Below are 27,596 nucleotides of genomic sequence, written 5' to 3'. Positions count from 1 at the left end.
GTGATCTCAAGTCTCTTCTCAGCGAATTGATTGGTCTCTGGCTAGAGTCCTGTCAGTCCTCACGTTCTAAAGCTGCAAGGCAAGAAAAAGCAGTTAGGAGAGTAAGAATAACATGAACGTTAGGTGTATAAGACATGAAGCTCAAAGGTCAGCAATTGGGGAGATGGAAGAGATAAAGGACAGCCGGGTCTGTGAGAGCTCTTACCCAGAGAACAGACAGAGAGCAGGCTGTGAATCGTAGCATGTAACCTTTAGATTAAATAGCTTAATGTACTGATTAAGAAAACATGAGAGCACAGTGGAGTCTGACTTCCTAATGAGTATTGCCAGAGACCAGTGTGGTCTTTTCATAAACAGAAGAGGCTCCTGGGAGGCTCAGGACCAGGCAAGATAGTTCCTCAGGATTCTGTTCTTTTTATAAATTAATTCTTCTGTTTCTCCAGATAGCCCTTGTCCAGCAACTTTGTATCTTTTGAGTCTTGGCATAATAGTTAAAGTTTGGGTCTTGCTGGAACCATCTGAAGGAAGTGAGAAGAGTGAGGGACTTGGCTTTTGGCCCCTCACTGAGCACAGCTGGTGTGGAAGGAAACAGAAGCGCTCTTTGTCTTTGCCTACTATGTTCCACTCTATCAGTTGATCTGTCTGAAACCTGTGTGGCGTTTGTAGCTTTTCCCTCCCTCTAGACTGAGTTCCTCTAGTTCCTCTATAAAGAACCTTGGAACCTAGATATGTTGTCATTTGTTCAGGGATAACCAAAGGAAACTCATTCGAAGGAATACAGACGGGATGCTTCTGGTACCCTGGCAGTGATGCTTACATCAGTGAAGTATCTGTGGATGTGGGAACCTGCTGTGTTTGTACTTCTCTGATGCCAGCTTGGGTGTCCTTGGAAATGAAGGGGTAGAACAGCAGCTCTTCACGTATTCTTGCTTTCCCAGGAGAAAGACCAGTCATTTTGAACTTTATTAGGTAGAATTCTATTTGTGCTTTCTGGTTTTCTCTTCTTTCTCCTTTTGATATGTGTCTCAGGCTGACCTAGAACTCCTTTCCTCAGCCTCTCAAGTGCTGGGATTTCTTCTCAGGCTGAATCTATCACCCAGATTCTTAGAGATAAATGGGTGATGTTGATTTGATGTGCTGAGCCGTAACATGAGCTCACTGATTTTAAAGACATTGTTGGCAAAGAAGAAGGTGGATAAGTGAGGACTATGAGTTTATTTCCTCTTGTATATATTTTTATAGATATTATAATTAAAATCTGACTGAAGGGCAGGCGAGATGGCTCAGCTGATAGATGTACTTGTCAGATAAGCCTGATGACTCTCTCTCTCTCTCTCTCTCTCTCTCTCACACACACACACACTGTATACACACTACATACAATTCTTAAAGATCTGATTGGATGTTGCTCAGTGTTAGTGCTGTGTGAGGCCCTGGGTGTGAGCCCATAAACTGAGCTCCCATAAAACTGGGCGTGGCGATACATGCCTGTAAGATCAGTAGTTGAGAAGTTAAGATAGGAGGATTGCCTTAAGTTCAAGACCAATTAGAGCTACATATCAAATGCCAAGCCAATAAGTTAAATAAGTAAGTAAATCTTGAAAAATACAAATGGCTGAGTGATGGTGGCGCACGCCTTTAATGCAGCACTCGGGAGGCAGAGGTAGGCGGATCTCTGTGAGTTCGAGACCAGCCTGGTCTACAGAGCAAGTTCCAGGACAGCCAGGAATACACAAAGAAACCCTGTATCCAAACAAAACAAACAAATAAATAGAAAATGACTGGCAAGATGGCTCAGTAATTAAGAGCATTTATTGCTCTTGCAGAAAACCCAGTTTCAGTTTCCAGAATCCATATCACAGTTCACAACTGCCTATAACTCCAGTTCCGGGGGGTCTGACCTCCAAGAGATGGCACATACATGGTGTACGTAAACTCATAGGCAAACATGTATACAAATAAAGAAATAAGAAGCTCCAGGCCAGTCTGCATTACAGAGTCAGACTTAGCTTACAGCAGACAAATGAAACAATAAAGCCCAAGTCTTCTCAGTGCAGATTAGCCTTGGCTTCTGGAGAGGGCTGTTTCATGTGAGGTCCAAGTCTGCCAGGGTAAGTCAGGGAGCCTCCTCCGGGAGGGAGCCGGCGGGGTCTGCTGCCTTTGTTTTCTTACCATGAGTGTGGCCACCAAGTCTGGTAAGGGCTAGAATAGTCTACTCCTTTGGCACTGTGGCAGGCCTGTACTCCAAAGGGAGTTGAACCATCTCACTGGCTTTCATAACTGATGGCTGCGCCAGCTTCATCAAATGCTGAAGGTTACTAAGTCAGTCCTCCCCTTGTGGGTTCCCAGGTCAGACCTCTTCAGGCAAGCATGTCACAGTTAGGAGCACAGTTTTAGATGAGGGAGGATCTATCAGGTGAAGAAGTCATCTGGAGACTTGAGTTGGGTCAGGCTGGTGGAAGAATTAGTGGCAGGTCTGTCCAGTTGTTTATCCTTCTCTGGCGGGAGTTGCTGATAAGGGCTGACCTTAATCTGTTGTCTGAGACTGTAGCTTTAAGCAAGAGGACTGTTTGTAAGAGTTTATTAGGGTTAGTTCTGCCTTTGGATAGAAATCCAGGGTGGATTTAAGGTTTACTTGGTTGTGGTGTAATCCCAGCACTTGGGAGGCAGAGGCAGGCAGATCTCTTGAGTTCAGGACAGCCAGGACTATGGAGAGAAACCCTGTCTCTAAAAGAAAAATCACAAATTTTAAAAATATATACACAATGAAAATCAAAACAAACAAATCACTAAGATAAAAAGTGCCCAAACAAAATGAAACCAAAACCCCCATTTAAAAAAAAAAAAAAAAAGCATGAAAGCCGTGTGGTGGTGGCACACGCCTTTAATCCCGGCACTTGGGAGGCAGACAGGCAGATCTCTTAGAGTTCGAGACCAGCCTGGTCTACAAGAGCTAGCTCCAGGACAGGCTCCAAAATTACAGAGAAACCCTGTCTCGAAAAACCAAAAAAAAAAAAAAGGAGGAAGAAAAAGAAAAAAAGCATAACATCTGTTTGATTTTGGTTTTTCTTTTTTTTTTTAAGATTTGTTTATTTATTATGTATACAATATTCTGTCAGTGTATATGCCCGCAGGCTAGAAGAGGCTAGATCTCATTACAGATGGTTGTGAGCCACCATGTGGTTGCTGGGAATTGAACTCAGGACCTTTGGAAGAGCAGGCAATGCTCCTAACCTCTGAGCCATCTCTCCAGCCCTGATTTTGGTTTTTCAAGACAGGATTTCTGTCTGGCCTTGCCTGTCCTAGAACTTGCTCTGTAGACCAAGATGGCCTTGAATTCAGAGATCTGTTTTCTTCTTCCTGAGTACTGGGATTAAAGGTGTGCACCACCACTCCAGGTGTGCAAATAACTTTTTAGTTAGGGATGGGACCCTGTGTCACTATTATGATATATTTTTTCTTCTGTCTCCCTTCCTCCCTTTCTTTTTTGGCCGTGTGTCATGTGGCTCTGATTGCCCTCAAACTTACTATGTAGTTGAGGATGGTCTTGAACTTCTAATCCTCCTTCTGTTGGACTCTAGCGTCCAAACACCGAGGAGGAGTCGCCCCCAGAGACCATCCCATACACCACAGTCAATGCAGAAAGCATGAGGATTTTATTAATTCTGTCATGACAGGGTCCCCCAGCATTCGGGAAGCCGAGGGACCTCGAATAGCTGGTACAGTCTACTTTTAAAGGGGCCACAGAAGCAAGGGGGGTTGTTCTTTGACTATTTTGATTGGCTTATTCGAAAGGGCTATTACCAATAATTGACTGGAGAGCTTTGCCAGATCAGATGAGGTAAGAGGTCATTTTGACCCCATTTCCCAGAGGACCGAACCAAAGCATACGTATATGGGTAATTGTTCAGGAACTGAGTACGTGCGAGTGTAGCTGTTAGGTCCTTGGTTCCCAGGGGAGGAGGGGAAGCACTATGGCACAGAGGCTGAGAGGATTCAGAATTGTCAAAAATGGCTTCAGGATTGTCTTAAAGTCTTACACTTCCTGCCCAAATGCTGAGGTTGCAGGCTCGAACCTCCACACCCTGCTTTTTGTTAATCTTTTTTGTTGATAGTGGTGATGATGATAGGTTTTGTTTTGGCTTTTTTCAAGACAGGGTTTCTTTGTATAGGCCTCGAACTCACAGAGATCCACCTGCCTCCGTCTCCTGAGTGCTGGGGTTAAAGGCCTGTGCCACCACCACCTGGCTTGTTGTTAATCTGAGCCACCTCTGCACCAGCCTTCTGAGGTTTTTCTCTGGCTAAGAATCTGTCTACGGAAGTTTTGCCCTTTGACTGAGACCAGGATAGAACTCAGCAGGCACAGGAGGCAGCGAATGAGGTTCCCTAAGGCCTGGCCTCATTGAAGAAGCATTATGGGGAGAGTTCTAAGGGGAAGGGAAGCAGTGCCTCAGAAGAAACTTCTGCACTCCCTTATCTCCCCCACCTCCCATCCCCCACCCCCGGGCTGAGGATGCTGAAGGACCTCCCCTGCTTCAGTACTTAGCATTCAAGAGAAAAGAAGAAAGGCATTTAGTTAATAAAATTCATGTTTAGGGACCGGCAAGTGGACTGAGTGGGCAAAAGCAATTGCCGCACAAGTCTGGTAATTTCTGTCTCAGAGAAGTTCAGAGTTCAGTCTCTGGAATGTAAGAAAAGGTAGAAGAAACTGATTCCATAGAGTTTTCCTGTGACCTACACACACACACACACAATCACACAATCACTCACAATCACACACACCATCACACAAAGTAAATAATAAAAAATGAAAGTTTGTTTCGTTTGTTTTTTCCTGTGTAGCCCTGGGTGGCCTGAAACTCACTCTGTCTCTGTAGACCAGGCTGGCTTTACAGAGATCCACCTGCCTCTGCCTCCTGAGTGCTGGGGTTAAACGTGTGCCACCGGGGCTGGAGAAATGGTTCAGTGGGTTAGGAGCATTGGCTGCTCTTCCAGAGGACCTGGGTCCAATTCCCAGCACCTACATGGCAGCTCACAACTGTGTTACTCTAGTTCTGGGTGACCCGATGCCCTCAGACATACATGTAATCAATACACCGTGCACATAAAATAAAAATAAATCAATTATGTGGGGAAAAAAGTTGCACATCACCATGTCTGGTTTTGAGTGACTGTAATAGTTCATACCTGTGATCTCAGTAGGCTGAGACAGAAGAATTGCCATACATAGTGAGTTCCAGGATAGCCTGAGCTACAATGTAAGGCTCTAGCTCAAACAAACAGGAAAGTGTTTGGTTTTGGTTTTAAGCAAGGGTCTCACTTTATAGCTCAGGTTGGCCTTGAACTTGTGATTTCTGTCCCTTACCCGCCAACTGTTGGGATAATAAGCATGTGCCAGTATATCAAGCTAGAAAGTGCGAGACCCTGGTCCCTTAGCAAAATTCCCTTTGCTACATCTGGCTGAGTTAGAGCAAGCCTGAAAACCTCTGGGTTTCTCTTTGACTTTCACCCAGACCCATTTCTCAGTGAACTCTGCTGGCAGATGGAACACAGATGGCTTCCACCTGGCTTTGCTCAGCTTGTAGCATCAAACAGTCTTGACACTTCCTGAAAAGGGAGGCTGGAGGACAGGGACAGAGCTAGCAGCTTTGCCCAGCAGCCTTTCTTGAAAGCCTTATTAGAGAATCTTGAGTCATTTTCCCTACCCCAAGAGGCAGAGTGGAGGGTCGTTTTGGAATGGAGGAGCTTGTAGAATTAAGAATCCAGAGTGCAATGTGTCTGTTGCCACCCAGAATCCCACTGCTGTTAATAAGAGCCAGGCTCGGGTTGGCTGGGTGACTGTGGGGTCAGGATCTTGCTCACAAACCTTACTTGTCACAGTGTTACCGGGACCTGGCGCTGGTGAGTCGCGATGGCATGAACATTGTCCTGAATAAAATCAACCAGCTACTCATGGAGAAGTACTTGAAGTTGCAAGACACCTGCCGGACTCAGGTAAGGCCAGGAAAGACGGAGGACGGCTGGAGTGTGACTCAGTGTTAGGGCATGTGCTTAGCATGCACAAGGAGGGGCCAGTCCCCAACCCCAGACAAGAAAGGAAAAGAACTCCATGGTATAGGCTGGAGAGGGTGTGGGCTGCAGCCATTATTGTGCACCTACGTTGTGGGTGACCTAGTTAGCTCCTTTCTCAACCTCACATCTGTGCCCTGTATGTCTGTTTCTCCCCATTAGTTGGTGTGGTTGGTTCGGGAACTGGTGAAGGGTGGAGTTCTGGGAGCCGACGGTGTTTGCATGACATTTATGAAGCAGATTGCAGGTAAGCTTGTGGGAAGGAGCGTGTGAAGAAAGGGAAGGAGCCAGAGATAAGCTTAGGCAATGAAGGAGGCTTAAGTACCCAGGGAACTTGATTGATGGGTCCTTGGACCCCAGTGTAGAGATCTTCTGGCCACGTATGTTGTAGGAAAAAAATGGACCGAAAATCTCAGAGGGCTTTACAATCAGTTTTGCCTTGATTTCTTTCCTGCTAAATTAAGACCTGACCAGGTGTTCGGCCTGTGTTAGCTGTTGCCACTCTGGAGTGAGGAGCGCGCTAGATCAGGAAGCTGGGTAGGGAGAAACAAGGGAAGCCATTTGCTCTCTGCCTTTCTGCTTTCCCTGGCTCCACCCCTGTTCTGAACACTGGCTCCCTAGTCATTTTGGCAACTAGCTGGGGCCAGTTTGAGGAACAGTGTCACAGAACAGTCCCTGACATTTAAGGTTTTTCTAATCTCGGCATTCGTGACATCTGTCTGAAATATGGGATATGGAAAGATCTGCCCAAATCATCTCTTCTGCTTTTGGGTTTGCTTGTAGGGTTTTTTATTTGTTTGGTTTTTTGTTGTTGTTGTTTTGGTTTGGGTTTTTTTTTCTGTTAAAAACAAGAAAGGAAACAAAATATTAATGACAAATAAATAATAAGTAAAAATGAGGCTGACCCTGCAGCTCCACTTCCCCAGTACTCACCAGTGCCTGTGGTTTTGTTTTGTTTCTTACGGTGGTAAGAATTGAACCTAAGGCCTCACTTGTTTAGGCAAGCACTCTACCACCAAATTGTACCATGCCCAGCTCTACTCCACCTTGCTTTTTTTTTTTTTTCCTTTTTAAATGAAAAAGTCTTGCAATGTAGCCTGGGCTGGCCTCAAATTCGCAATCCTCCTGCATCAGCTTCCTTGATGCTGATGGTCCAGGCATGCACCATCACACCTGGCTATGCTTTGCCCTTTGTTTAGGATTTTCTCTAACACTGATATTCCTGCTTGGTATGTATGGCCCTAGCCTTTGTGATGTGACAGTGTGAACACTGAGTTTTCTCACTGAGACCCAGGGAGGTGTGTAGCATTGGTGTGCTGTGTATTTTTATTCTTTCTTGGCACTTCCTTCTCATCCCAATATTTTTGTCTGGCAACACTGCGTGTTCAGTAGCAAGATCTAAAGACTGATGTCTCGAGATAACCCCCGAGCCTGTCGGGGTCCGAATCCCACCCTCACATCCGAGCACTAGACTGCAGCCGTGCCCGGCACCGCATCTCTTGCCCTAGTCCAGATCACACCTTTGATTTTCAACTGGGGCTTCTGACTGTCTCAGACATCACTTTTCACAAAGAAAGCATTCCCTCTGCATTTCTTGGTGGTTAGAAAAGTCCCGGCTCTGGTAAAGTAGCAGTTCTAGAAGAATGGAACTTTCTTTTCCTTTCTTTCTCAAGGCAAAGGGGAAACTAAAACCTAAAAGAAGAGAGAAGGGCATTCAGGGCAGTAGTGATGGGATAGCTGGGTGGACCGGCAGGATGAGGTTTGTTCAATTAGCTGAGTTGCTAATAGAGCTACTGTATTCTGATTCTTCCCCTTCCCACCCCCTTGAAATCAGGTGGCGATGTTACAGCCAAAAATATCTGGTTGGCAGAAAGTGTTCTGGATATCCTGACGGAGCAGAGGTAGAGTCTACCGTGAAGGGTGGGGCAAGAGCCAGACACGGCCATGAGGGGTGTGGGTATGGGACGTGGGGAAGAAAGGCTCATGGCTGTAGCGTACTCTGGTGCAGTGGGAAGGTGGCAGATGCCACAGTGTGTCCCAGGGGATGAGGAGTGGGAAAGAAGGAGCTCGCTAAAATATCTCAGAGCCCAGGAAAATCTGGCTTCATCTGATAAGCGTTTATTTTTGACCCAGACCTCCTTGGAATGTTTATATTTTGGGGAAGCTGAGGGGGAATGAGCTCAGTAGAGGGGGCCAGCCAACCACACAAGCCTGGCAGGTACCTCGCCTTCTCTTCCAAGCCTCTCAGTCCAGCACATGCTCTTTTTTGGAATGGCACAGGGGCAGTGTGGTGCAGAAGCAATATAGAGCAGAGGCGCACGTTAGAAGGCGATGCGGGACGCATTTGGCTCTCTGCCCCCCCCCCCACACACACACACAGTGAAATGGTGTGAGGGCAGCCCTAGTGTGGGCATTTGCCTATGACTTTCCCTTGGCGCTCTGATCCCAGTTTCCACATCTTCATTTAGCATCTTTTCCAGAGAAAGGACATCAAGTCGCCAAATGACTGGGGGCCTATTATTGTCCATATTTGTTTCAATTTAAAAGAATGGTTCTCTTCTAAGCAGAGTTGTGCTCTGCCCAGGCGGCTGTGCAGCGCCACCTACTGCCCTGAGCTCCGTTATGCAGCTGCCCTGGGGCCAGCATCATCACAAGTAGCAGGGGGACTTTGTTACTCGGCCTCTGCTTCTCTTTAGATCTCATTTCTTTGCTACCTTTGGCTAGAGAGCCTTACTTCCATCTCCTCTTCTCTTCATTGCGCCATCCTAGTGGTCAGGTTTGTCCTTTCCTTCTGCAGGTAATCTTCCTCAAATTGATTTCTGTCGTGTTCCTCGTGCCAGATTCTGTCCCATCATCCCTTAAAGCTGGATTTCCCTCACAGGTGTCACCTAGCAGCCCCTTTGCTGCCCGGCCCCTTCACAGTTTTGGTGAAAGTGAACACCTTGCATTTTAAACTGCTTGCCTTCCTGTTTCCCTAACCTTTCCGAGTATTATTAGGGGTGTTGGGGGAAAAAGAAGTATGTGTCCTTGGCTAGCATTTCCATTCATGAAAGCAAGGACAGTGCTGGGCATAGCAGTGCATGTCTGTAAGCCTGGCACTTGGGAAACTCAGGCAGGAAGATTGCTGTGAATTCAAGTCTAGCCTGGGCTATATATATATAGCAAGACCATGTCTCAAAAAACAAGACATCAAAAGAGAAGAAAAGGCCATAATCTTTTAGTCAATTAAGTGGCTTGATTACTGTTCCTGAATCAGGATGTTGCCTGGTTATATTAATTAAACTCTTCCTCCAGTTCTCAGCCTTCCAGCAGGGGTGTCAAAGCAATTATAAACTCGTTGGCACTGGAGGCAGCATTAGAGAGTTGGGAACCTCCCCGCTGTGTCTTTCCCTTTGCCCCTTTTGAACAGATAGTGCTTTCATTGCTGTTTTCCAGGGAAATCTAAAACGCTAAGGAAATGGGCTTTACCATCTAAATTCAGCTGTCGCACACCCCACCCCACCCCGCAACAACCTCCCAGATTTTGGTTTAGGGCTTAGGGCAGGTGACTCATTATCTAAGGGTGGGGTTGGTAGCGTGGTTGACCATAATAAGCCTAATAGAGGGCTAGCATAATGTGTTCTGAGAATTCCAGGTCCTCAAAGGGTCCTGAAATCCCCAGAGGTCCTTGCGTCACACTTAGAGAACTACGGACACGGAGAGCATTTTCCGTGGCAGAGCAGGAGAGGTGTAGCTTGCCTCTGTCCCAAGTGCCTCACATGGGGTGGGCCTTGGTGCTTGAATGAGTCAACCAACACAGTTACCCCATTGGCAGCTACGAAAGTTCTTAGATTATAGGAGGTTGATTTCATTCAGCACCCACCTTTGTTGGGCATCTGTCTGGTAAAGAAAATCTGTCACCTTTGCCTTAGTCAACTCTTAGAATAGCAGCCTGAGGAAAACCCTCACAGAACAGAGCCGTTCTCAGTGTGTGGTCAGTGATGAGCATGAGGTGCAAGTCTGGTCTAGGCGGGAGGTAGGTGCAGTGTCTTCCTTTCTGCAGGGAGTGGGTCCTGAAGAGCAGCATCCTCATCGCCATGGCTGTGTACACATACCTCCGACTTATCGTGGACCACCATGGGACTGCCCAGCTCCAGACCCTTCGGCAGAAGGAAGTTGACTTCTGTGTCTCTTTGCTTCGGGAACGGGTAAGGGAACGGGACGAGATCAGTATGAGGATGTGGTCTTTGCATCATCATCCCCAGACAGCTCAGGAACAAAGGACAGGGAGTCGGTGTGGAATACCCCTTGCTCTTAGAAATGTCACAAATAATGCTGGCATCCAGGGTTTTTCTGGTCGGTTTCAATTTACATTGTTGTACAATAGACAGCAGCTGTTCTTGTGTGTCCACTGTTACATCAACACCACCTGTTCTGGTAATTGACATGTTTACTTGTGTGGATTCTGAATTTTTTTACTGTAGTTTCTCCCAAGAGAGATATTCTAAATCTAAGCTACTATGAGGCTATTGGCCATATTGAAAATTTTAAATTAAAAGCAGTTATTGAATAGGTTCAGTAGTTACAACAGATGCAGAGGACATGGATTTGATTCCCAGCACCTATGTGGTGACTCACAGCATATGTAATTCCTGTTCCAGGGGATCTAGGACTCTTATGGCCTCTGGGCACATAGTGCTTACGTACATGTGGGCAAAACACTGATATACTTAAGTGTAAACCTTGCCAGGCATTGGTGGCGCATGGCTTTAATCCCAGCCCATGGATCTCTGTGAGTTCGAGGCCAGCCTGGTCTATAAGAGCTACCAGGACAGTGAGAGCTACACAGTGAAACCTTGTCTTGTAAAAACAAATACATATACACATATATACATATTATACATTCATATACACATGAATATATATGTATATATATGTGTATATGAAAAAACAAATCTTAAAAAAAAACAACTTCAAAGCATACCCCTTTAATCCCAGTATTTTGGGGGTGGGGGTAGGCAGATCTCTGATTTTCAGCAAGTTCCAGGGCAGCCAAGACTGCACGGAGAAACCCTGTCTTGAAAACCCCCAGAGCCGGGCAGTGGTGGCACACGCCTTTAATCCCAGCACTTGGGAGGCAGAGGCAGGCGGATCTCTGTGAGTTTGAGACCAGCCTGGTCTACAGAGCTAGTTCCAGGACAGGCTCCAAAACCACAGAGAAACCCTGTCTCGAAAAACCAAAAAAAAAAAAAAAAGAAAACCCCCAGAATCAGCCAGGCCATGGTGGCGCACACCTTTAATCCCAGCACTCAGGAGGCAGAGGCAGGCGGATCTCTGAGTTTCAGGACAGCCAGGGCTGTTATATAGAAAAACTGTGTCTTGAAAAACAGCAACAACAACCAAAGAAAACTTCCCAAAATCTTGGAAATGTGTCCATATAATTGTGTAACACATGATTTTAATCAGTATTGTTTGGACCACACAGTTACACAGATCATTTCCTTTATCACAACTGTCTCTTCTGTTAGCCAGAATGAACTTCACTGTAGGATGCATGGAGTGCTACTTCCAGGCCCCAAACTTTTGGAATTCGGTTTCCTTGAACTGAATCAGAGCAGCCCCATGTGGGGAGGGGCTTGATTGATGTGAGAGCCTCAGGGCTCTCAGCCTCAGCCTCTTCCTGAGCAGCTGCAGCCAGCCCCTTGACTCCAGAAGCAAACTTGCTATGATCCCTTCAGCTATCTTCTCTCCCCTCCACAGAGCATGCTGTACTGTCCTCCCTCTAGGAGGTGAGCAGTACATGGTTTATCCTCCTGCTCCCATTCTCCCTCCTCTCTCCCTTTCAGTTCATGGAATGTTTGATGATTGGCCGCGACCTTGTAAGATTACTTCAGAATGTTGCTAGGATACCAGAATTTGAACTGCTCTGGAAAGATATCATCCATAACCCTCAGGCTTTGAGTCCTCAGTTTACAGGTGAGTAAGCCCCTCAGTGTGCCCTGTCCTTGTATGTTCTGAGTGGATTTGAAGGGGTGGAAGTTAATTGGCAGGAGAGATTTAGTCAGAGAAAGCTTGGGGTAGGACACACTTTGCTGGGTGCAGCTGGGCACGGGAGTGGCAGAAGCACAGGATGGTTCATGTAGTTTCTGGCTAGGTCCTACTTGCTTGGCTCCAGCTGCCAGTGCTTCTTAAAAAAAAAAAATCATACAAGGCCTCAAGATAGTTCAGTTGGTAAAAGCAGTTGCTGCTAAGCCTAGTGCCCTGAATTCAGTCTCCAGAGCCCTGCATGGTAGAAGAAAAGAACTGGCTCCCCAAGTTAGCCTCTGACCTCCAGACATACCAATATGACACCGGTGAGTCCACACATGAACTTCAGTAAGATAAAATGTAGTCAAAAACTTAAAACACAGATGTGGACAGAAAACTGTGATCCTCTTCCCACAGCTCCTTGACAAGGTGAGGGCCAGACTCCAGCTTCACTGTGCTTGTGGTTGACAGGGGGTCACTGGCCAATTCTTGAAGCGGAGTCAGCAGAGGGTCCTCTTAGTCCTAGAAGAATGGACTGCAGGATGTAGCTTAGTGATAAAGCACTTACAGTGTCCTGAGTTTGATTCCTGGAGCTATAGAGAAGAAAAAGAAACGCTCTTGCCTGTCACTACAAGGGTCTAGTTTGGTCAGAAGCCTCTGTAGGTTTTTTGTTGTGTGTGTGTGTGTTCATATGTCTTTGACATTCCCAGAATCCTGTTGTATTCTATAGCTTCATTCCCCCCCCACACACACACACTTCCACACCTATGCACAACACGAGCTAAGGGAGTGAGGACGAGGAGAGCAGAGTGCGGCTGTATGCGTTCTCAGCTCATGCTGTGTGCTCGGGCTGCTCCACACAGAGGGTGTGCCAGCACAGCCCTCAAGATGAGTGTTTCACTTTCTGCACAGGAAAATGAGGGTCAAAGAGATTAAGTCACGCGCTGAAGGACCATATAGGTAGTAAATTCCAGGCAGGGTTTGGATACAGACCTTTCTGACTACAGCGTCTCTGGCTGTGCTATTCAGGCACACTGGTCCTAGGATTTCATAGTGTCACCCTTAGGAGTAGGAAGGCAGGCTAAGACTTCACATATTAGTTGGGGGGTGCGGGTGGCGCACGCCTTTAATCGCAGCACTCGGGAGGCAGAGGCAGGAAGATCTCTTTGAGTTCGAAGCCAGTCTGGTCTACAGAGTGAGTTCCAGGACAACCTGGACTATTATACAGAGAAACCCTGTCCCAAACAAACAAACAATCAAACAAAAAATAAGAAGAAAATTAATTTCCCATCTATTTCTAGCTATAAAAACATGGGTATCAATTTGGGAGGCCCGCAGAAGGGAAGCGCTGCAGTTGGCATGACTGGAGGCCCTGTGTGCCTTTGCCGGGCTTCTTTCTCGGGCTTGCCATAGAATAGGCCCATGAGCAAAACCACACCTGCTCTGACCCAGTTCCCTCTCCTGCCTTCCGTTTCTCTGGTCTCATACTTCTCTTGTCCCCTCGGTTCAGGTATCCTACAACTGCTTCAATCAAGAACGTCCCGAAAGTTTCTAGCCTGCCGTCTAACCCCAGACATGGAAACCAAGCTCCTCTTCATGACGTCCCGGGTGAGACAGTCTGTGTGTGGTGTCAGCTGAGCTCACTGCAGATTTGTCACCGCTGATTGCTGACACGCACAGTAGTGACTAAGTCCTGACCTTTTTTGGTGCTTTCCTTGGTTCAGTCTATACCTGCACATTGCACAGTACACGGAAATAATGTTTGGAGAAAGCACTCGAGGTGTAGTGTTAAATAAGCAAGACTTGTAACTCTTCTGAAGTTTTACAAAAGCAGCCATTGCAGTGGTTGTACACAGGTAACTGTCTACAGTGTAGGCTGTGGCCTTTGGTTTCCAGACGTGGTTGCACTGTGGTAAAAATGTTGGAGGACTGTGGTTTTTCTATCTCTGAGGATGTTTGTGGAATCTACAGTGGACTAACGAGCGTAGAGGCTCCTGCCTGTAATTCCAGCACTCAGAGGTGACGGAGGAGGACCTGCTACAGGGTCAGAGACAGCCTGGTTACGTGAGACCTGTCTTCTTTCAAAGAAAAACAATAACAGGAAGTGCTGGGCATGGTGGTGTACACTCTACATTTTAATCACAACACATGAGAAGTAGGCACATCTTTATGTATTCAAAGCCAGCTAGGACTACCTACTGGAACTATGTCTCGAAAGAAAGAGGTAAAAGAAAAAAAACCAAATTGTAATGGGATGTGATGGCATATGCATTGGGACCCTGAGGCAAGAGGTTCTCAAATTCCATGCTAGCTTCAACTACTTAGCAGCAACATTATATCTCTAACAAGGCCACATTTAGAGTATATACATACTGTCTTAGTTAGGGTTTCTGTTATTGTCATAAAACACCACGAGCAGAAGCACCTTGGAAAAGGAATAGTTTGTTTTATCTTACACTTCTAGGTCACCCCGTCCATCACTGAGGGGAGTCAGAACAGAAACTCCAACAGGGCAGGAAGCTGGAGGCAGGGCTGAAGCAGAGGTCATGGGGCCTGCTGCTTACTGGCTAACTCTCACGGCTTGCTCAGCCTGCTCTCTGTCATATCTGCCAAGCACTCACCAATCAAGAAAATGTACCACAGCTTTCCTAGTCCACAAGCCAGTCTGGCGGGGACCTTTTTCCAATTGTGACCCCATCTTCCAAAACTATTCTAGTTTATGTTAGAAAATTAGCCATTACATGTGCACATACACATATGTTAAAATTTAGTATCTTTGCCACAATTGTTAGAGTTCAGGTGTTCAGCCACCGTTGCTGCTACGAGTTCTGTTTCACAGTGTTGACCTGGGAGCAGCTTGTTAACCGTTTTGATATATTTTGATGTCTTCTGAGAGGACCATGCAGCAGGGCAGAGACTGCTGGGTGGTGAACAGCGCCTCTTCTAGCGTGTTCCTGGACTTCCCTTCTGATTCCAGGGCCATGTGAACCCTAATGGACCTTTCACCGGGTCTTCTGAATGCCTCAGGCTCGCTACCTCCCTTTCTTCATCTCTAGAAATTGATAGTTGTTCTCATCTATCACTAGAAGAGAGCGTGAGATCTCCCCTATCTAGTGCTGCCATTTGGGTGGCTGGATTGAGACTGTGTAACCCAGCCATCTTTGAACTATTGGCAGTCCTCCCCCAGCAGCTTTGGGAGTGCTGGGATTGCAGGTACAGGCCACCACATCTGGCTCTCGTGTAAACATTTGAGGTGTGTTTGGACTTGCGGCCACGTCTGGAGAGTCTGTGCCTTGGCTAACAGTCCTGTTCAGGCTACCCTGTATCAGGAGGCAGTCAGCGCTGAGTGGGGCCAGGGAAGGCTCTGACTCTCCAGGAGAAGTCTTTGCTGTTCAGCAGTAGCTCCAGAAAAGGAGAAGCTTCCAGCCAGAGAGCCAGTGACAGGCGCGAGAGGTAGCGGCCAGAAAGGGCTGCAGCTGTTTCAGAGGTCGGTGAGCATGAGGCCTGCTGCAGGAGCGAGCAGACCGCTGATGCACAAGGCAAGCCAGAAAGGGCTTCACGGTGGTTAAGACCAGGATGTCCCCAAAGGAGAGGGCACTTGAGAGACAAAGAGCTTACTGAAGTTGTCACAAGCACATGGTCCAAGACTAGCTTCCAGTCTCCTGCTCACCAGCCCACCCTCCCCTTCACTTCTTCCTCCCTCAGGTGCGATTTGGCCAGCAAAAGCGATACCAGGATTGGTTCCAGCGCCAGTACCTCTCAACCCCTGACAGTCAGTCTCTGCGCTGTGACCTCATTCGATACATCTGTGGGGTGGTCCACCCTTCGAACGAAGTGCTGAGTTCAGATATCTTGCCCCGATGGGCCATCATTGGCTGGCTCCTGACCACTTGCACGGTAAAGGACCATGCAGCAGGGCAGAGACTGCTGGGTGGTGAACAGCGCCTCTTCTAGCGTGTTCCTGGACTTCCCTTCTGATTCCAGGGCCATGTGAACCCTAATGGACCTTTCACCAGGTCTTCTGAATGCCTCAGGCTCGCTACCTCCCTTTCTTCATCTCTAGAAATTGATAGTTGTTCTCATCTGAGCTTGGGTTTGACGAGGCTCACCATCTTCCCTACTGCCAAGCCCCCAAACCCTGATTTCTGTTTGTTTGTTTGTTTGTTTGATACAAGACCTTATTGTATAACTCTGGCTAGCCTTGAGCTACAATCCTCCTGTCTCAGTCCCCTCAGTCCTGGGATTAGGTGTATACCAACCACTGAGCCCAACTCAAAATTCTGGATTCTTGAGGCATTCCTACTTGGATCCCGAGGGACCCTCTTAGGCCTGAATCTCAGAGACATCTCTGTGTTTTTCCTTGTTGTTTCTGTTGTTTCTAAAAGCCATAATAGTTATTCTCTTTTTTTAAATTCATTTTTATTTTATGTGCATTGGTGTGCATGTATGTCTGTATGAGGGTGTCAGATCTTGGAGTTACAGACAGTTGTGAGCTGCCATGTGTGTGCGGTGAATTGAACCTGGGTCTTCTAGGAGAGCAACCAGTTCTCTTAAATGCTGAGCCATCTCTCCAAACCCAATAGTTATTCTCATGAGCTGTTCCTTATTCATATCCAGGGTTTTCATTTTTCTATTTTATTTCATTTACTTATTTATTTTGTGATATATGTGTATGCCTGAGTGTATGTGTGTGTGTGCGCTGGTGTGTATGCCTGAGTGTGTGAGTATCTGTGTTCTGATGTGTGTGCTTGAGTGTGTGTTTGTGCTGGTGGTGGAGGCCCAGAAGTGAAAAGAGGGAACTGAGGCATAGCTGCTTGTGCATCACCGTGTTGGTGCTAAAATAAACACACGTTCTTTGCAAGAACTCATTAACCACTGAGTTTTGAGACAAGGTCTTGGAGTGTTGCCTGAATTGGCCTCAAACTTGCAGCAATCCTCCTGTCTCAGCCTCCTAAGTGCTATAATTGTAGACATATGTCATTACACCCCCCTGACTCTGTTCAGTGGTTCTCAACCTGGGGATTGAGTATCAGATATCTGCATACCAGATATTTACATTATGATTCATAGCAGTAGCAGAATTACAGTTATGAAGTGGCAGTGAAATAATTTTATGGTTGGGGTCACCACAACATGAGGAGCTGTGTTAAAGGGTCGTAGTGTTGGGGAGGTTGAGAACCACTGCTTTAGATGCTTCTATCCACGACTTTGGCATCAGCTTTAGAGACTTCCTTTCCCCAAACACAGAAACTTTAAGAAAGCTGCCATCTTCTGTTTCCTTTTTCTCTGCGGCTAACACTGTTCTTAAACATCTCACGCCCGTCCCCCATTTTATGGTGTTCCTGGAATGTGCTGGCTCAGGCTGCAGGCCTTTCCTAGGGGGTCTGTAGGGAGGCGCCTGGGTTGTTCAACAAAGGCAGCTGTAGGCTATCATACCAACTTGTGATTGGTCAGTGTTCCTGTGCTGATCTCTTTATAGAGAGTAGGCGTGTGTACTACATGATACATGAAAAACCCAGGCTGGTTCCCGTATAATAGACTGTGTGCCTCACCCTATGAGGTTATGCCATCTCTCACTGGGAACTGAATTTCAAAGATGAAACAACCAAGAGGGCCCTGCAAATCCCCTTGGCTCTGGAAAGATGGGAGCCGACTGATGGAACTAGCCCTCTCCCTGTCTCTTTTCCAGTCCAACGTTGCTGCCTCTAATGCCAAGCTGGCTCTGTTTTATGACTGGCTGTTCTTTAGCCCAGAAAAGGATAGCATTATGAACATAGGTATGTGATTGGGACCAGTCAGCACCACCCTCCGGTCCCCGAAGCCCCCATGCTTGTCATCAAGTCTCAGGGGAATGGGGGGTAGAAGTGCCTGTTTATCCAGGAGGAATTCGCTTGTTCCCCTTCAGTTTTCCCTTGACCTAGAGGGAAAGTTGCTTTGATGAGGCCAACTAGTTGCTGCTGCCTTTTCCCATAGCCTTGGGCTCTGAGTGGGAAGGGCCTAGGCAGAAGTCTGTCCTCCCTTCCCATCTCCTTTTTTTTTTCCAAGTGGAGTACTGGTACAAATGGGAGATGAGGACTGAATGCAGTTGGGGAGGGTTCCCTGCCTGGTCCCAGCTGGGGAGTACACACAGCAGCACTTCCTGGGGGCTTCACAGATACTGAGAAACTATTAGACATGGAAACGGTGTCCGGTGTCGGGGGCTAGTTCATTTTTCCCTCACCCTCTCTAGAGCCAGCCATCCTGGTCATGCACCACTCCATGAAGCCCCACCCAGCCATCACTGCCACGCTCCTGGACTTCATGTGCCGAGTAAGTGCCACCGCGGCTTTCCTGCCCCCGCCCCCCCCCCCATCCTGAATGAGCAGTATTCAGTTCCTGTTAGTCTCCTGGTGTGCCTCGACTGTGGTCCTGGCCCTGATAGCAAGCGCTATAGCCAGTGGAATGGGCCCGCGGCCATACCGCCACTGTCACTCGCGGAAACTAAAGCAGCTGCTTAGTTCTCTCCAGCAGAGCTTTGTAGTTACTCCTCCTCTTCTTCCCTTCTAGATCATTCCTAACTTCTACCCACCGTTGGAAGGCCATGTGCGTCAGGGTGTCTTTTCTTCCCTCAACCACATTGTGGAGAAACGAGTCTTAGCGTAAGGAATTTGTGTGTTGTGGGAGGGGATTCTCCATTTTCATTAGGTCCAATCCCTCTAGCTCAGATGTTGTTGCCCCACTTTGACTCCTTGCCGTCTACTGGACAGAAGACCAGTGTCCCCTTGACGCAGAAGTCCCCTGTGGACTCTGGAGGGTCTGAAGCTGTGCTAGCTGACCTGTGTTAGCAGTGAGTAGCTCTGATGTTGACCGTCATCTGTGTTCTCTGTTAGACACTTGGCTCCCCTATTTGACAACCCTAAGTTGGATAAAGAGCTGCGGGCTATGCTTCGAGAGAAATTCCCTGAGTTCTGCAGCTCGCCCTCCCCGCCCGTGGAAGGTATGGACCTCACAGGGTCAGCTGGTCTTAACTGAGTCTCCACTCTTCGCTCTTGTCCTCTTTTCCCTTGGTGGTTTCCCGGTGAGAGCACAGCTTTCCCGGGATGCTTGCCGCACAGCGGTCACTCGCCTGCCACCTGTCTTCCCAGTCCTTAGTCCAGGCCCTAGCAGATCTTGTCATGGTCATTTTGTCCCTGAGTTCACACTGCCCTTTGCCACATTGGCTTCCACAATTTTTTGTTGTGGAATAAGAGCTTAAGCCAAGTATTCCTTTCCAACTTGGTTTTAAATTAAAGAACACTGATAAATATCCCTTGTGCTGAGCTTGGTGGTGCAAGCCTGTTATCTTTGTACCTGGGAGGCAGAAGCAGGAAAACTGGGGGACCCAGGAAAGCATGGGATACATAAAGCCCCGTTTCAGAAAAGAAGGTGATACTCCGCTCATCATCCTGAGCTGACATGGGTCACAGAGAGCTAGAAGGCAAATTCGTCCATCTGGGGCCAAACTGCATTCTCCCACTTGCCCACTAGTCTCATCCCCAGAAGCATGGGGCGTACTGGGGGGACACAGGAGGCCATCAGGAATCTTTTTCTCTTTACTCACAAGTCAAAATTGAAGAGCCTGTTTCCATGGAAATGGACAACCATCTGTCGGATAAGGACGAGAGTTGCTATGATAATGCAGAGGCAGCCTTCAGTGATGATGAAGAGGATCTCAATAGCAAAGGTAAGATTAGCAGCAGAGAGTGTTTGACTTGTGATAACCCGAGAGGCCTAGTTCTCAGGTAGCCTGTCTGCAGTCTTTCTAGCCTGCCTCTTTGTCCGTGAGATTTGAGTTTTGTTTATTATCCGATGAGGCTCAATGATCCACTAAAGGCAGGAGAGTAGATAGCAGGATGTGAGCTGGGATTCAGCACACTGAGTGAACAGGGACATAGGTGTGAGGAGGGCGCAGGTAGCTCATGGCGACAAACCACCCTCAGGGAAGAAGAGAGAGTTCCGCTTCCACCCCATCAAGGAGACCGTTGTGGAGGAACCAGTTGATGTGACCCCCTACCTCGATCAGTTGGACGAGTCCCTAAGGGACAAAGTTCTGCAGCTACAGAAGGGAAGGTGGGTACAGACCCTGCTCCCCGCCTTAGGTCCAGGTACTTCCTGCTACCTAGATGGTATACAGGTGAGTGGGGGTGGAGGGGCACTTGAAGCTTCATGAGAAATGTCTTTGGCTGATGTTGGGAAGCGTGGGCTGGGAATAGGGGAGCCCCTGCTTTCTGGATTCTGAAGGTAAGAGCAGGGCGGATTGGGGATTGTCCTGGATTTCTTTGGGCCTCTGCCCACAGAATGGCACTTGCTAGCCAGATGTCCTCCCTCTGAGCTGGGAGCTCATAGCTCCCTTGTAGGTTTGCACGTGACTGTGCACAGCTTGGGAGGTGCCGTACCCCTGCTCTTCCTAATCTCTCGCTTCTACGCTGTAGTGACACAGAGGCCCAGTGTGAGGTCATGCAGGAAATTGTGGACCAGGTCCTAGAGGTAAGGGGGAACCAAGTCCTCAGAGGAAGCAGTCCCAAGCGTTCCCAGCTTACAGTGCTCACACACGCCTCACGGGCAGTCGAGTTCCTACCTTCCCTTCCCCCAATGAAGCCCTTCTGAGCAGGGAACAGGAGTGAGCTGATCTGGGAGGCAGACGCAGGTGGGGACAATGAGGCTAGGTCTGGGTCAAAATGTCTCCTCCCTCTGTCTTGTCACCAGGAAGACTTCGATTCGGAGCAGCTCTCTGTCCTTGCATCCTGCCTACAGGAGCTCTTCAAAGCCCACTTTCGAGGGGAAGTGTTGCCTGAAGAGGTCACTGAAGAGTAAGGCTCCTCTCTGACACCCTGGGCCTCAAGGCAGAGTGTGCTCTTCCAGCCCAGACCCCAGGCGCTCTTCCTGTAGACTTGGGCAGAGTCCCCTTCACATGGTGCTTCCATGTTTCCATGTACTAATGGGCCCTGAGAGTACTGGGCCGTGGCCCAGTGTCCCTGCCCTGTTTTTCCAGGCCTGCTGCCAGGCCAGTGACCCCAAACTTTGCTGATCTCCAGGGATTGGCCCCTGGTCTGGACTTGGCTGAAGGGCAAGAGTCTGATCCCCAGTGAGGGTGACATTCTCAGATTGTGCGTCTGTGTTGGGAACCTGTTTCTCTATTGCTATGCACTAGGCAGCAGAAGTTCGCCTTTGGTAGGAAGGGAGCAGGCGGGATACCTGGTCTTCCGTATCTTTCCATGCATGTAGACTCTCACATGGAACCTTCCTCTTTTAGGTCCCTGGAGGAATCTGTAGGGAAACCTCTCTACCTAATATTTAGGTAAGCCCTCAGCTGAAGAGCTGTCTGCCTGCCATCTTCCCTGATGCTACACAGCTATCTCTGTGTTTGGTGGGGAGCCAACCCTTAGAGTGTGCGCTAGGCGATAGCTTTCTCGACCCCGTCCAGGAACCTGTGCCAGATGCAGGAGGACAACAGTAGCTTTTCGCTGCTTCTGGACCTTCTCTCCGAGCTGTATCAAAAGCAACCCAAGATCGGCTACCACCTGCTCTACTACCTGAGGGCAAGGTGGGTGTGGTCTGTGTCGCCTCTGTGATGTTGGTGTTCTGGAGAAGCAGCCTCTCTGGTACACAAGCCAGTCCCCTCCCCTTTTGGCTATCAATAGCAGCACAATCCATTTTGTACATTAGTTTGGGTGCCAGGGGTTTAACCTAGGGTCCATAGCTGGGCGACCATGGCTCATGCCTTTAATCCCAGCACTCGGGAGGCAGAGGCAGGCAGATCTCTGTGAGTTAGAGGCCAGCCTAACTAAAGTGAGTACTGCCAGGGCTGTTATACAGAGAAACCCCTGTTTCAAACAACAACAAAAAAACCAAACAAACAAAATAAAAAACCCCAAGGTTTGTACATCCTGTGTTAGTAAGTTTTTCATCATTGTGACACAGAGAGACTTAGAGGAAAGATGTGTGCTGGCTCTTGTTCCCAGATAGCCCAGCACAGGGTCTGCTGGACCTGTTCTTTCAGGGCTGTGTGAAACAGAACTTTGTAGCAGTGGGAATCACGGGCATGTGGACATTGTAGCAGTGGGCATTGCAGGCATGTGGACATTGTAGCAGCAGGTGTCATGGGCATGTGGACATTGTAGCAGCAGGCATCACAGGCATGTGGACATTGTAGTGGCAGGCATCGCAGGCATGTGGACATTGTAGAAGCGGGTATCACAGGCATGTGGACATTGTAGCAGCAGGTATTGTGAGCATGTGAACATTGTAGCAGCAGGTATTGTGAGCATGTGAACATTGTAGCAGTGGGTATCGCGAGCATGTGGACATTGTAGCAGTGGGCATCATGGACAAGTGGCAGAGGAAGTTCATCTCAGAATAGCCAAGAAGAGAATGTGACAGGGAAGGGCCAGGAGCAAATTTTATGAATACATGACCCAGTGCCTCCAACTAGGCTCCAGGAAATTTCTCCTGCCTCCGAATCTTGCCATCAGATCATGAATCCCTTAGTTCCCTCAAGGTCTAAACTCTTGAAGTCTTAGCACTTTGGAGGCAGAAGCAGGAGTTCCAGGCCAGCCTTAGCTATATGAGATCCGCCCCCTCTGGTTTGCCAAGACAGTTTCTAGGTGTAACAGTCCTGGCTGTCTTAGGACTGGCTCTGTAGACCACACTGATTTTAAACTCACACAGATCTGCGCCTCTGCCTTCTGAGTTCTGGGATTGCAGGTGTGCGCCACCATTACCCAGCCTTTTTTTTTTTTTTTAAGTTATTTATTTATTTATTTATTTATTATGTATACAGTATTCTGTCTGCATGTATCCCTGCAGGCCAGAAGAGGGCACCAAATCTCACTGCAGATGGTTATGAGCCACCATGTGGTTGCTGTGAATTGAACTCAGGACCTTGGGAAAAGCAGGCAAAGCTCTTAACCACTGAGCCATCTCTCCAGCCCCACCCAGCCTTTTTTAGACATTTTCAAATTATCTCTTTGTTCCTGTTTTATATGCATTGGTGTTTTCCCTTCATGTATGTCTATGTGAAGGTGTCAGACCCCTGGAACAGGAGTTATGGACAGTTGTGAGCCGCCATGTAGGTGTTGGGAATTGAACCTGAGTCTCTTTAGCCACTGAGCCATCTCTCTGGCCCTTGTCTTTTTTTGTTTTTTTTTTTTTTGTTTTGTTTTTGGGGTTTTTTTCTAAGACAAAGTTTCTCTGTGTAGACTCAGGAGTAGCCTGGTTGTCCTAGAGCTCACTGTGTAGACGAGGCTGGCCTTGAACCCAGAGATCTCCTGCCTTTGCCTTCTGAGGGCTGGGATTAAAGGCATGCACCACCATGCCCAGCTTATTTTGTTTATTAAGATGGTCTCACATGTTGAAGTTGGTCTCGAACTTGCTTTGCCAAGGATAGCCTTGAACTCCTGATCCTCCTGCCTCCACCTCCCAAGTACTGACTGGCCTACTTAGAGTTCTTATTGTTTGTTTGGTTTCATTTTGAGTCAGGTTCTCCGAACCTCCAAAGATCCTCCTGCCTCATCCTCCTGAATGCTGAGGTTATAAACATACCCAACTTCATGAGTTTTGTCTGAGCGCCACATGGTTTTAACTCTTACATTTAAGCCTCAGTTCCAACTTAGGCTTTGCACATGGTGTTAGTTGCTGCTTCTCCAGCATGACAGGACTTCTTCCCTCTTCTCTCGGGGGTCAGTACAGTCACTGCTGGTAGTCAGAGCATTGGGGAAGCTGGACATAGTGGCACACTTTTAACACTAGCATTCTTCGGAAGGTGGAGGCAAGTAGATCTCCATAAGTTCAAGGTCAGCCAGGGATATACAGTGGGACCCTGTTTCAAATAAAAAACAAAGACTAGCATTGGGGGAAGGAAAGTCTCCTGACCCTGAAATTGCTGAACTCTTGGTGAAGGCAAGGAGCGATATGGGGTCCCCAAGCACAGCTTGCAGGGTAGAATAGGCACCTCCCTGAGGATGGTTGAAGCCCTGGTGCTGGGTTGCACTGCTGGCTTACATCTGACTTGTTTTGTAGCAAAGCTGCGGCAGGGAAGATGAACCTGTATGAGTCATTTGCCCAGGCTACCCAGCTGGGTGACCTGCACACCTGCCTAATGATGGACATGAAGGCTTGCCAAGAGGATGATGTGCGTCTGCTATGCCACCTCACACCGTCCATCTACACAGAGGTCAGTATCTCCAACACCATCCGTCTACACAGAGGTCAGTATCTCCACACACTGTCTATGTACACAGAGGTCAGTATCTCCACAGGGTCCATGTGGGTGGAAGATAGCAGCAGTACAGGGCTCACAGGAGACCCCACCTCAATAGACCCTCATTTGTTTTTTTTTTTAAGATAGGCTCATTCTGTAACCATGACTGGCTTAAAATTCACTATGAAGCCCAGGTTGACTATAGGCTAATGGGTAATCCCCCGCCTCAGCCTCCCAAGTGCTACTTGAGTTGGTGTCGATGCACCCACTGACGTTAGTGGTCACTGCTTCCCATACCTGGCTGTTGAAGCTTTTCTCAACTGTAATGTGAGCTTCAGTCTTTCCCTATTCACTTGGATTCACAGGTTTAACTGTATCTTCTGGGCCAGCACAGGTTTCCTGAACCAGAGAGGTCCCTGTTTGTATCTCCCAAGCTTCTCTGATGATTAAGAGGCCCACGCTTCTCTAGTAGAGACCCAGTTTCATTTCCCTGTTGACGAGGTCTCACAGAGCTGGATACAGGAGAAGAGATGAGCTCTTCCTCCTCTTGGCAGAAGTTCCCAGGAAGAGGGAAATGAGGGCTTAGGGTGTGGGCATAGCAGGAGGAACTGTGATCACCGCCAGGCCTGGAGGGAGGAGGGTACAGGTGGCACCCCTCCCTGTTCTCTCTCTCCATGGGACCTCACCCATCCCCAGACATGGCTGAGACTGTTCAGGTTGGGTCTCTCCATTGCCAGGCATGCAGAGGTTGTTAGTTACACTCCCCACAGAACTGGCCATCGTGTCCTGTGCCCGTCAGCTTTGGCTTCATCTCCCAGCCCCCCACTCCTTTTTTACACAGATGTTAGAACAAGGCTCGGATTCCAGATTTGTAGCCGTTTGCTTCTGTGCTGGGCTAGGGCCCTAGTCTGTCTAAGGGGTGGGGCAGGCTAGATGAAAGCCGGGGGTCCAGCCCACCTTCCTGCCCAAATCACCTTTCTTTTTTCTTTTTTTTCGAGACAGGGTTTCTCTGTGGTTTTGGAGCCTGTCCTGGAACTAGCTCTGTAGACCAGGCTGGTCTCGAACTCACAGAGATCCACCTGCCTCTGCCTCCCGAGTGCTGGGATTAAAGGCGTGCGCCACCACTGCCCGGCTCACCTTTCTTTCTTTCTCTGTCTAGTTTCCAGACGAGACCTTGAGGAGTGGGGAGCTGTTGAACATGATCGTGGCTGTTATTGACTCTGCACAGGTGAGCACTGGGCTTTGGCGTCTCCAGCAAGTCCTAGAGAGCCAGGCTGGGGAAGCCAGGCTCTGTGTTCTCTAAGCCTGTACACGACAGCCCACACCCCTCAGGCATTCTGCCTCCCGCTGCATGAGGGTGCCCTTCAGGCCATTAGGGCTAGGAAGGGAAAGCAAAGCCCAAGAAAGAAGCTGGTATTTCTCCATGTTCTCTGGAAGTTCATATTTGCACAGAGAAAGCTGAGGGTGGGCAAGAGCATGCGTGAGTACACGTTCATACATACGTGTTTTGTTCTTGCCTGACCTTCTCTTTGGCTCAAAATAAAAATGTTTGGGCCATTTCTCCTTGACCTTCTCCATGCACAGGACTCCTAGAGATTGTAACTTCTGTGCACTGCCTCCACCCTCACCCCAGTTTTTTGAGACAGGGTTTCTTTTTGCAGCCCTGGCTGTCCTGGCTCTCATTTCTGCTCATATCCACTCAGAGCAACTTAGCACTGAGAATCCTTCTTATGCCTTTCCCTACCCACACTAGGTCAGAGCCCAGCCTCCAGGGTCTTCTCACTTCAGGCCAGACAGAGATGGTTCCTTTCCTTTATATCAGGGTGTGGGGAGTTTTTCCACAACAGGCCTGTTCCCCTACAAACCTGTTGCTGTTGTAGCCGACCTGTCTACCCTTCCAAACTATGTCATGCCTTTTCCTCCTGACCTTCGGCCTCTCATAGAGCTAATGGGTCTGATGCTTTCTTTTCCAGCTCCAGGAGCTGGTGTGCCACGTGATGATGGGGAACCTGGTCATGTTTCGGAAGGACTCGGTCCTCAACATACTCAGTAAGTAACCAGTCTTCAGGTACCTGGGAGCTATTTAACAGTGACAGAAAAGTTGTTCTGGGCATAGAACATTGGGAGGTAGAACGCTGTGTCTCCTGATCTCTGTGCTTACTCTGTAGCATCAAGGGTCCTTACCCTCACCTCTCTAGCCCTTGGGTTGCAGGGAATATGACAGTTCTCAGAGATGGTAGCAGTGGTATTGTCTGGGAAGAGAAAGGATCTAGATTTTTAGCTCCATCTGTTGGGGTTCTGCTAGTGAGTGTATCAACCATGTGTATGTTTGAGAGAGACAGCAGGCAGACAGGAGTTTCTTCCATCTCTTCTAGTTCAGAGCCTAGACTGGGAAACCTTTGAGCAGTACTGTGCCTGGCAGCTCTTCCTGGCCCATAACATCCCCTTGGAGACCATTATCCCCATCCTGCAGCACCTCAAATACAAGGGTGAGTAGGACCGGGCCACAGGCTAGAGGAAGGTGAGCCTTCTCTAGACTGCTGAGCGAGGCACTGGTTCTTCCTGGCTCCTGGAACAAGGCTGTCTTCTGTCCTGGTGGTTGGCTGGGGTAGGAGAGGTGCTCACTGCTCGTGTTAACTCCTGAAGTGATACGTTCCCTGAACAACCTCTCCTCCCCACAGAGCACCCAGAGGCCCTGTCCTGTCTCCTGCTTCAGCTGCGAAGAGAGAAGTAAGTTCCAAACCAGGTGGCTCCGGGTCCCAGCATGCCTTTGGTCCTGCTTTCCTGTCATGGCCGTCCACCTATCCCCTGCCCTCTTCCTATCCCTACCCTCCTCTGTATGACTTAGAAACAAGCAGCTCACTGCACTGCCCTCAGAGGTGGGAGGTCGGGACTGACACACCTGTTTTCTTCCCTGCACTCCTCAGACTGGTACAGGTTCATTAAAAGGGAAGGATTAGGGGCAAGGGACCACACCCGCCCTCACCCCCCTAACAGAAGAGCCAGCTGGAGCCATCGCATTGCTTGACAGAGGTGTAGTGGCAGAGGCAGAAGGCCCATTGTATCTTAGCTGCACCACTGGCAGCTCCTTGGACAAATGAGGCAACAGTCAAGTGCCTCTTCCTATGGTTTTGCTTTTGTCTGTTTTTGTTTTGGTTTGTTTTTGAGACAGGGTTCTCGTAATTTTGTGGCCAGAGGTCACTCAGCTGCTGATTCTTCTGCCCCTTTTTGGGCATTACAGCCTTCTTGTCTTAATCTTGTCTTGCCTGAAACCCTAGAGAAAGTGGTGATATAGCCTCTCATC

The 27,596-nt window shown here is 48.3% G+C and overlaps 1 protein-coding gene across 1 annotated transcript in view; it reads left to right on the top strand.

Annotated features, from left to right (window-relative positions):
- Ints3 (integrator complex subunit 3) overlaps positions 1–27,596 on the top strand; it is a 41,766-nt gene that overhangs the window by 11,884 nt on the left and 2,286 nt on the right. The window contains exons 4-25 of the mRNA XM_041656324.1: positions 5,881–5,994; positions 6,232–6,316; positions 7,904–7,970; positions 10,112–10,256; positions 11,895–12,024; positions 13,586–13,683; positions 15,781–15,972; positions 17,765–17,852; positions 18,305–18,384; positions 18,622–18,713; positions 18,945–19,051; positions 19,658–19,777; positions 20,034–20,163; positions 20,526–20,580; positions 20,800–20,903; positions 21,347–21,391; positions 21,518–21,637; positions 24,112–24,265; positions 25,452–25,520; positions 26,266–26,341; positions 26,668–26,781; positions 26,974–27,022. Of these exons, the coding sequence (XP_041512258.1) occupies positions 5,881–5,994; positions 6,232–6,316; positions 7,904–7,970; positions 10,112–10,256; positions 11,895–12,024; positions 13,586–13,683; positions 15,781–15,972; positions 17,765–17,852; positions 18,305–18,384; positions 18,622–18,713; positions 18,945–19,051; positions 19,658–19,777; positions 20,034–20,163; positions 20,526–20,580; positions 20,800–20,903; positions 21,347–21,391; positions 21,518–21,637; positions 24,112–24,265; positions 25,452–25,520; positions 26,266–26,341; positions 26,668–26,781; positions 26,974–27,022 (2,234 nt within the window). The remainder of the gene's footprint in view (positions 1–5,880; positions 5,995–6,231; positions 6,317–7,903; positions 7,971–10,111; positions 10,257–11,894; positions 12,025–13,585; positions 13,684–15,780; positions 15,973–17,764; positions 17,853–18,304; positions 18,385–18,621; positions 18,714–18,944; positions 19,052–19,657; positions 19,778–20,033; positions 20,164–20,525; positions 20,581–20,799; positions 20,904–21,346; positions 21,392–21,517; positions 21,638–24,111; positions 24,266–25,451; positions 25,521–26,265; positions 26,342–26,667; positions 26,782–26,973; positions 27,023–27,596) is intronic.

The sequence above is a fragment of the Microtus oregoni genome, unplaced genomic scaffold, assembly GCF_018167655.1.
Source record: "Microtus oregoni isolate MIOR12 unplaced genomic scaffold, Mior012 000007F_ref0000211, whole genome shotgun sequence".
In the NCBI taxonomy this organism is placed as follows: Eukaryota; Metazoa; Chordata; class Mammalia; order Rodentia; family Cricetidae; genus Microtus; species Microtus oregoni.
This window is presented reverse-complemented; position numbering and strand designations above follow the sequence as displayed.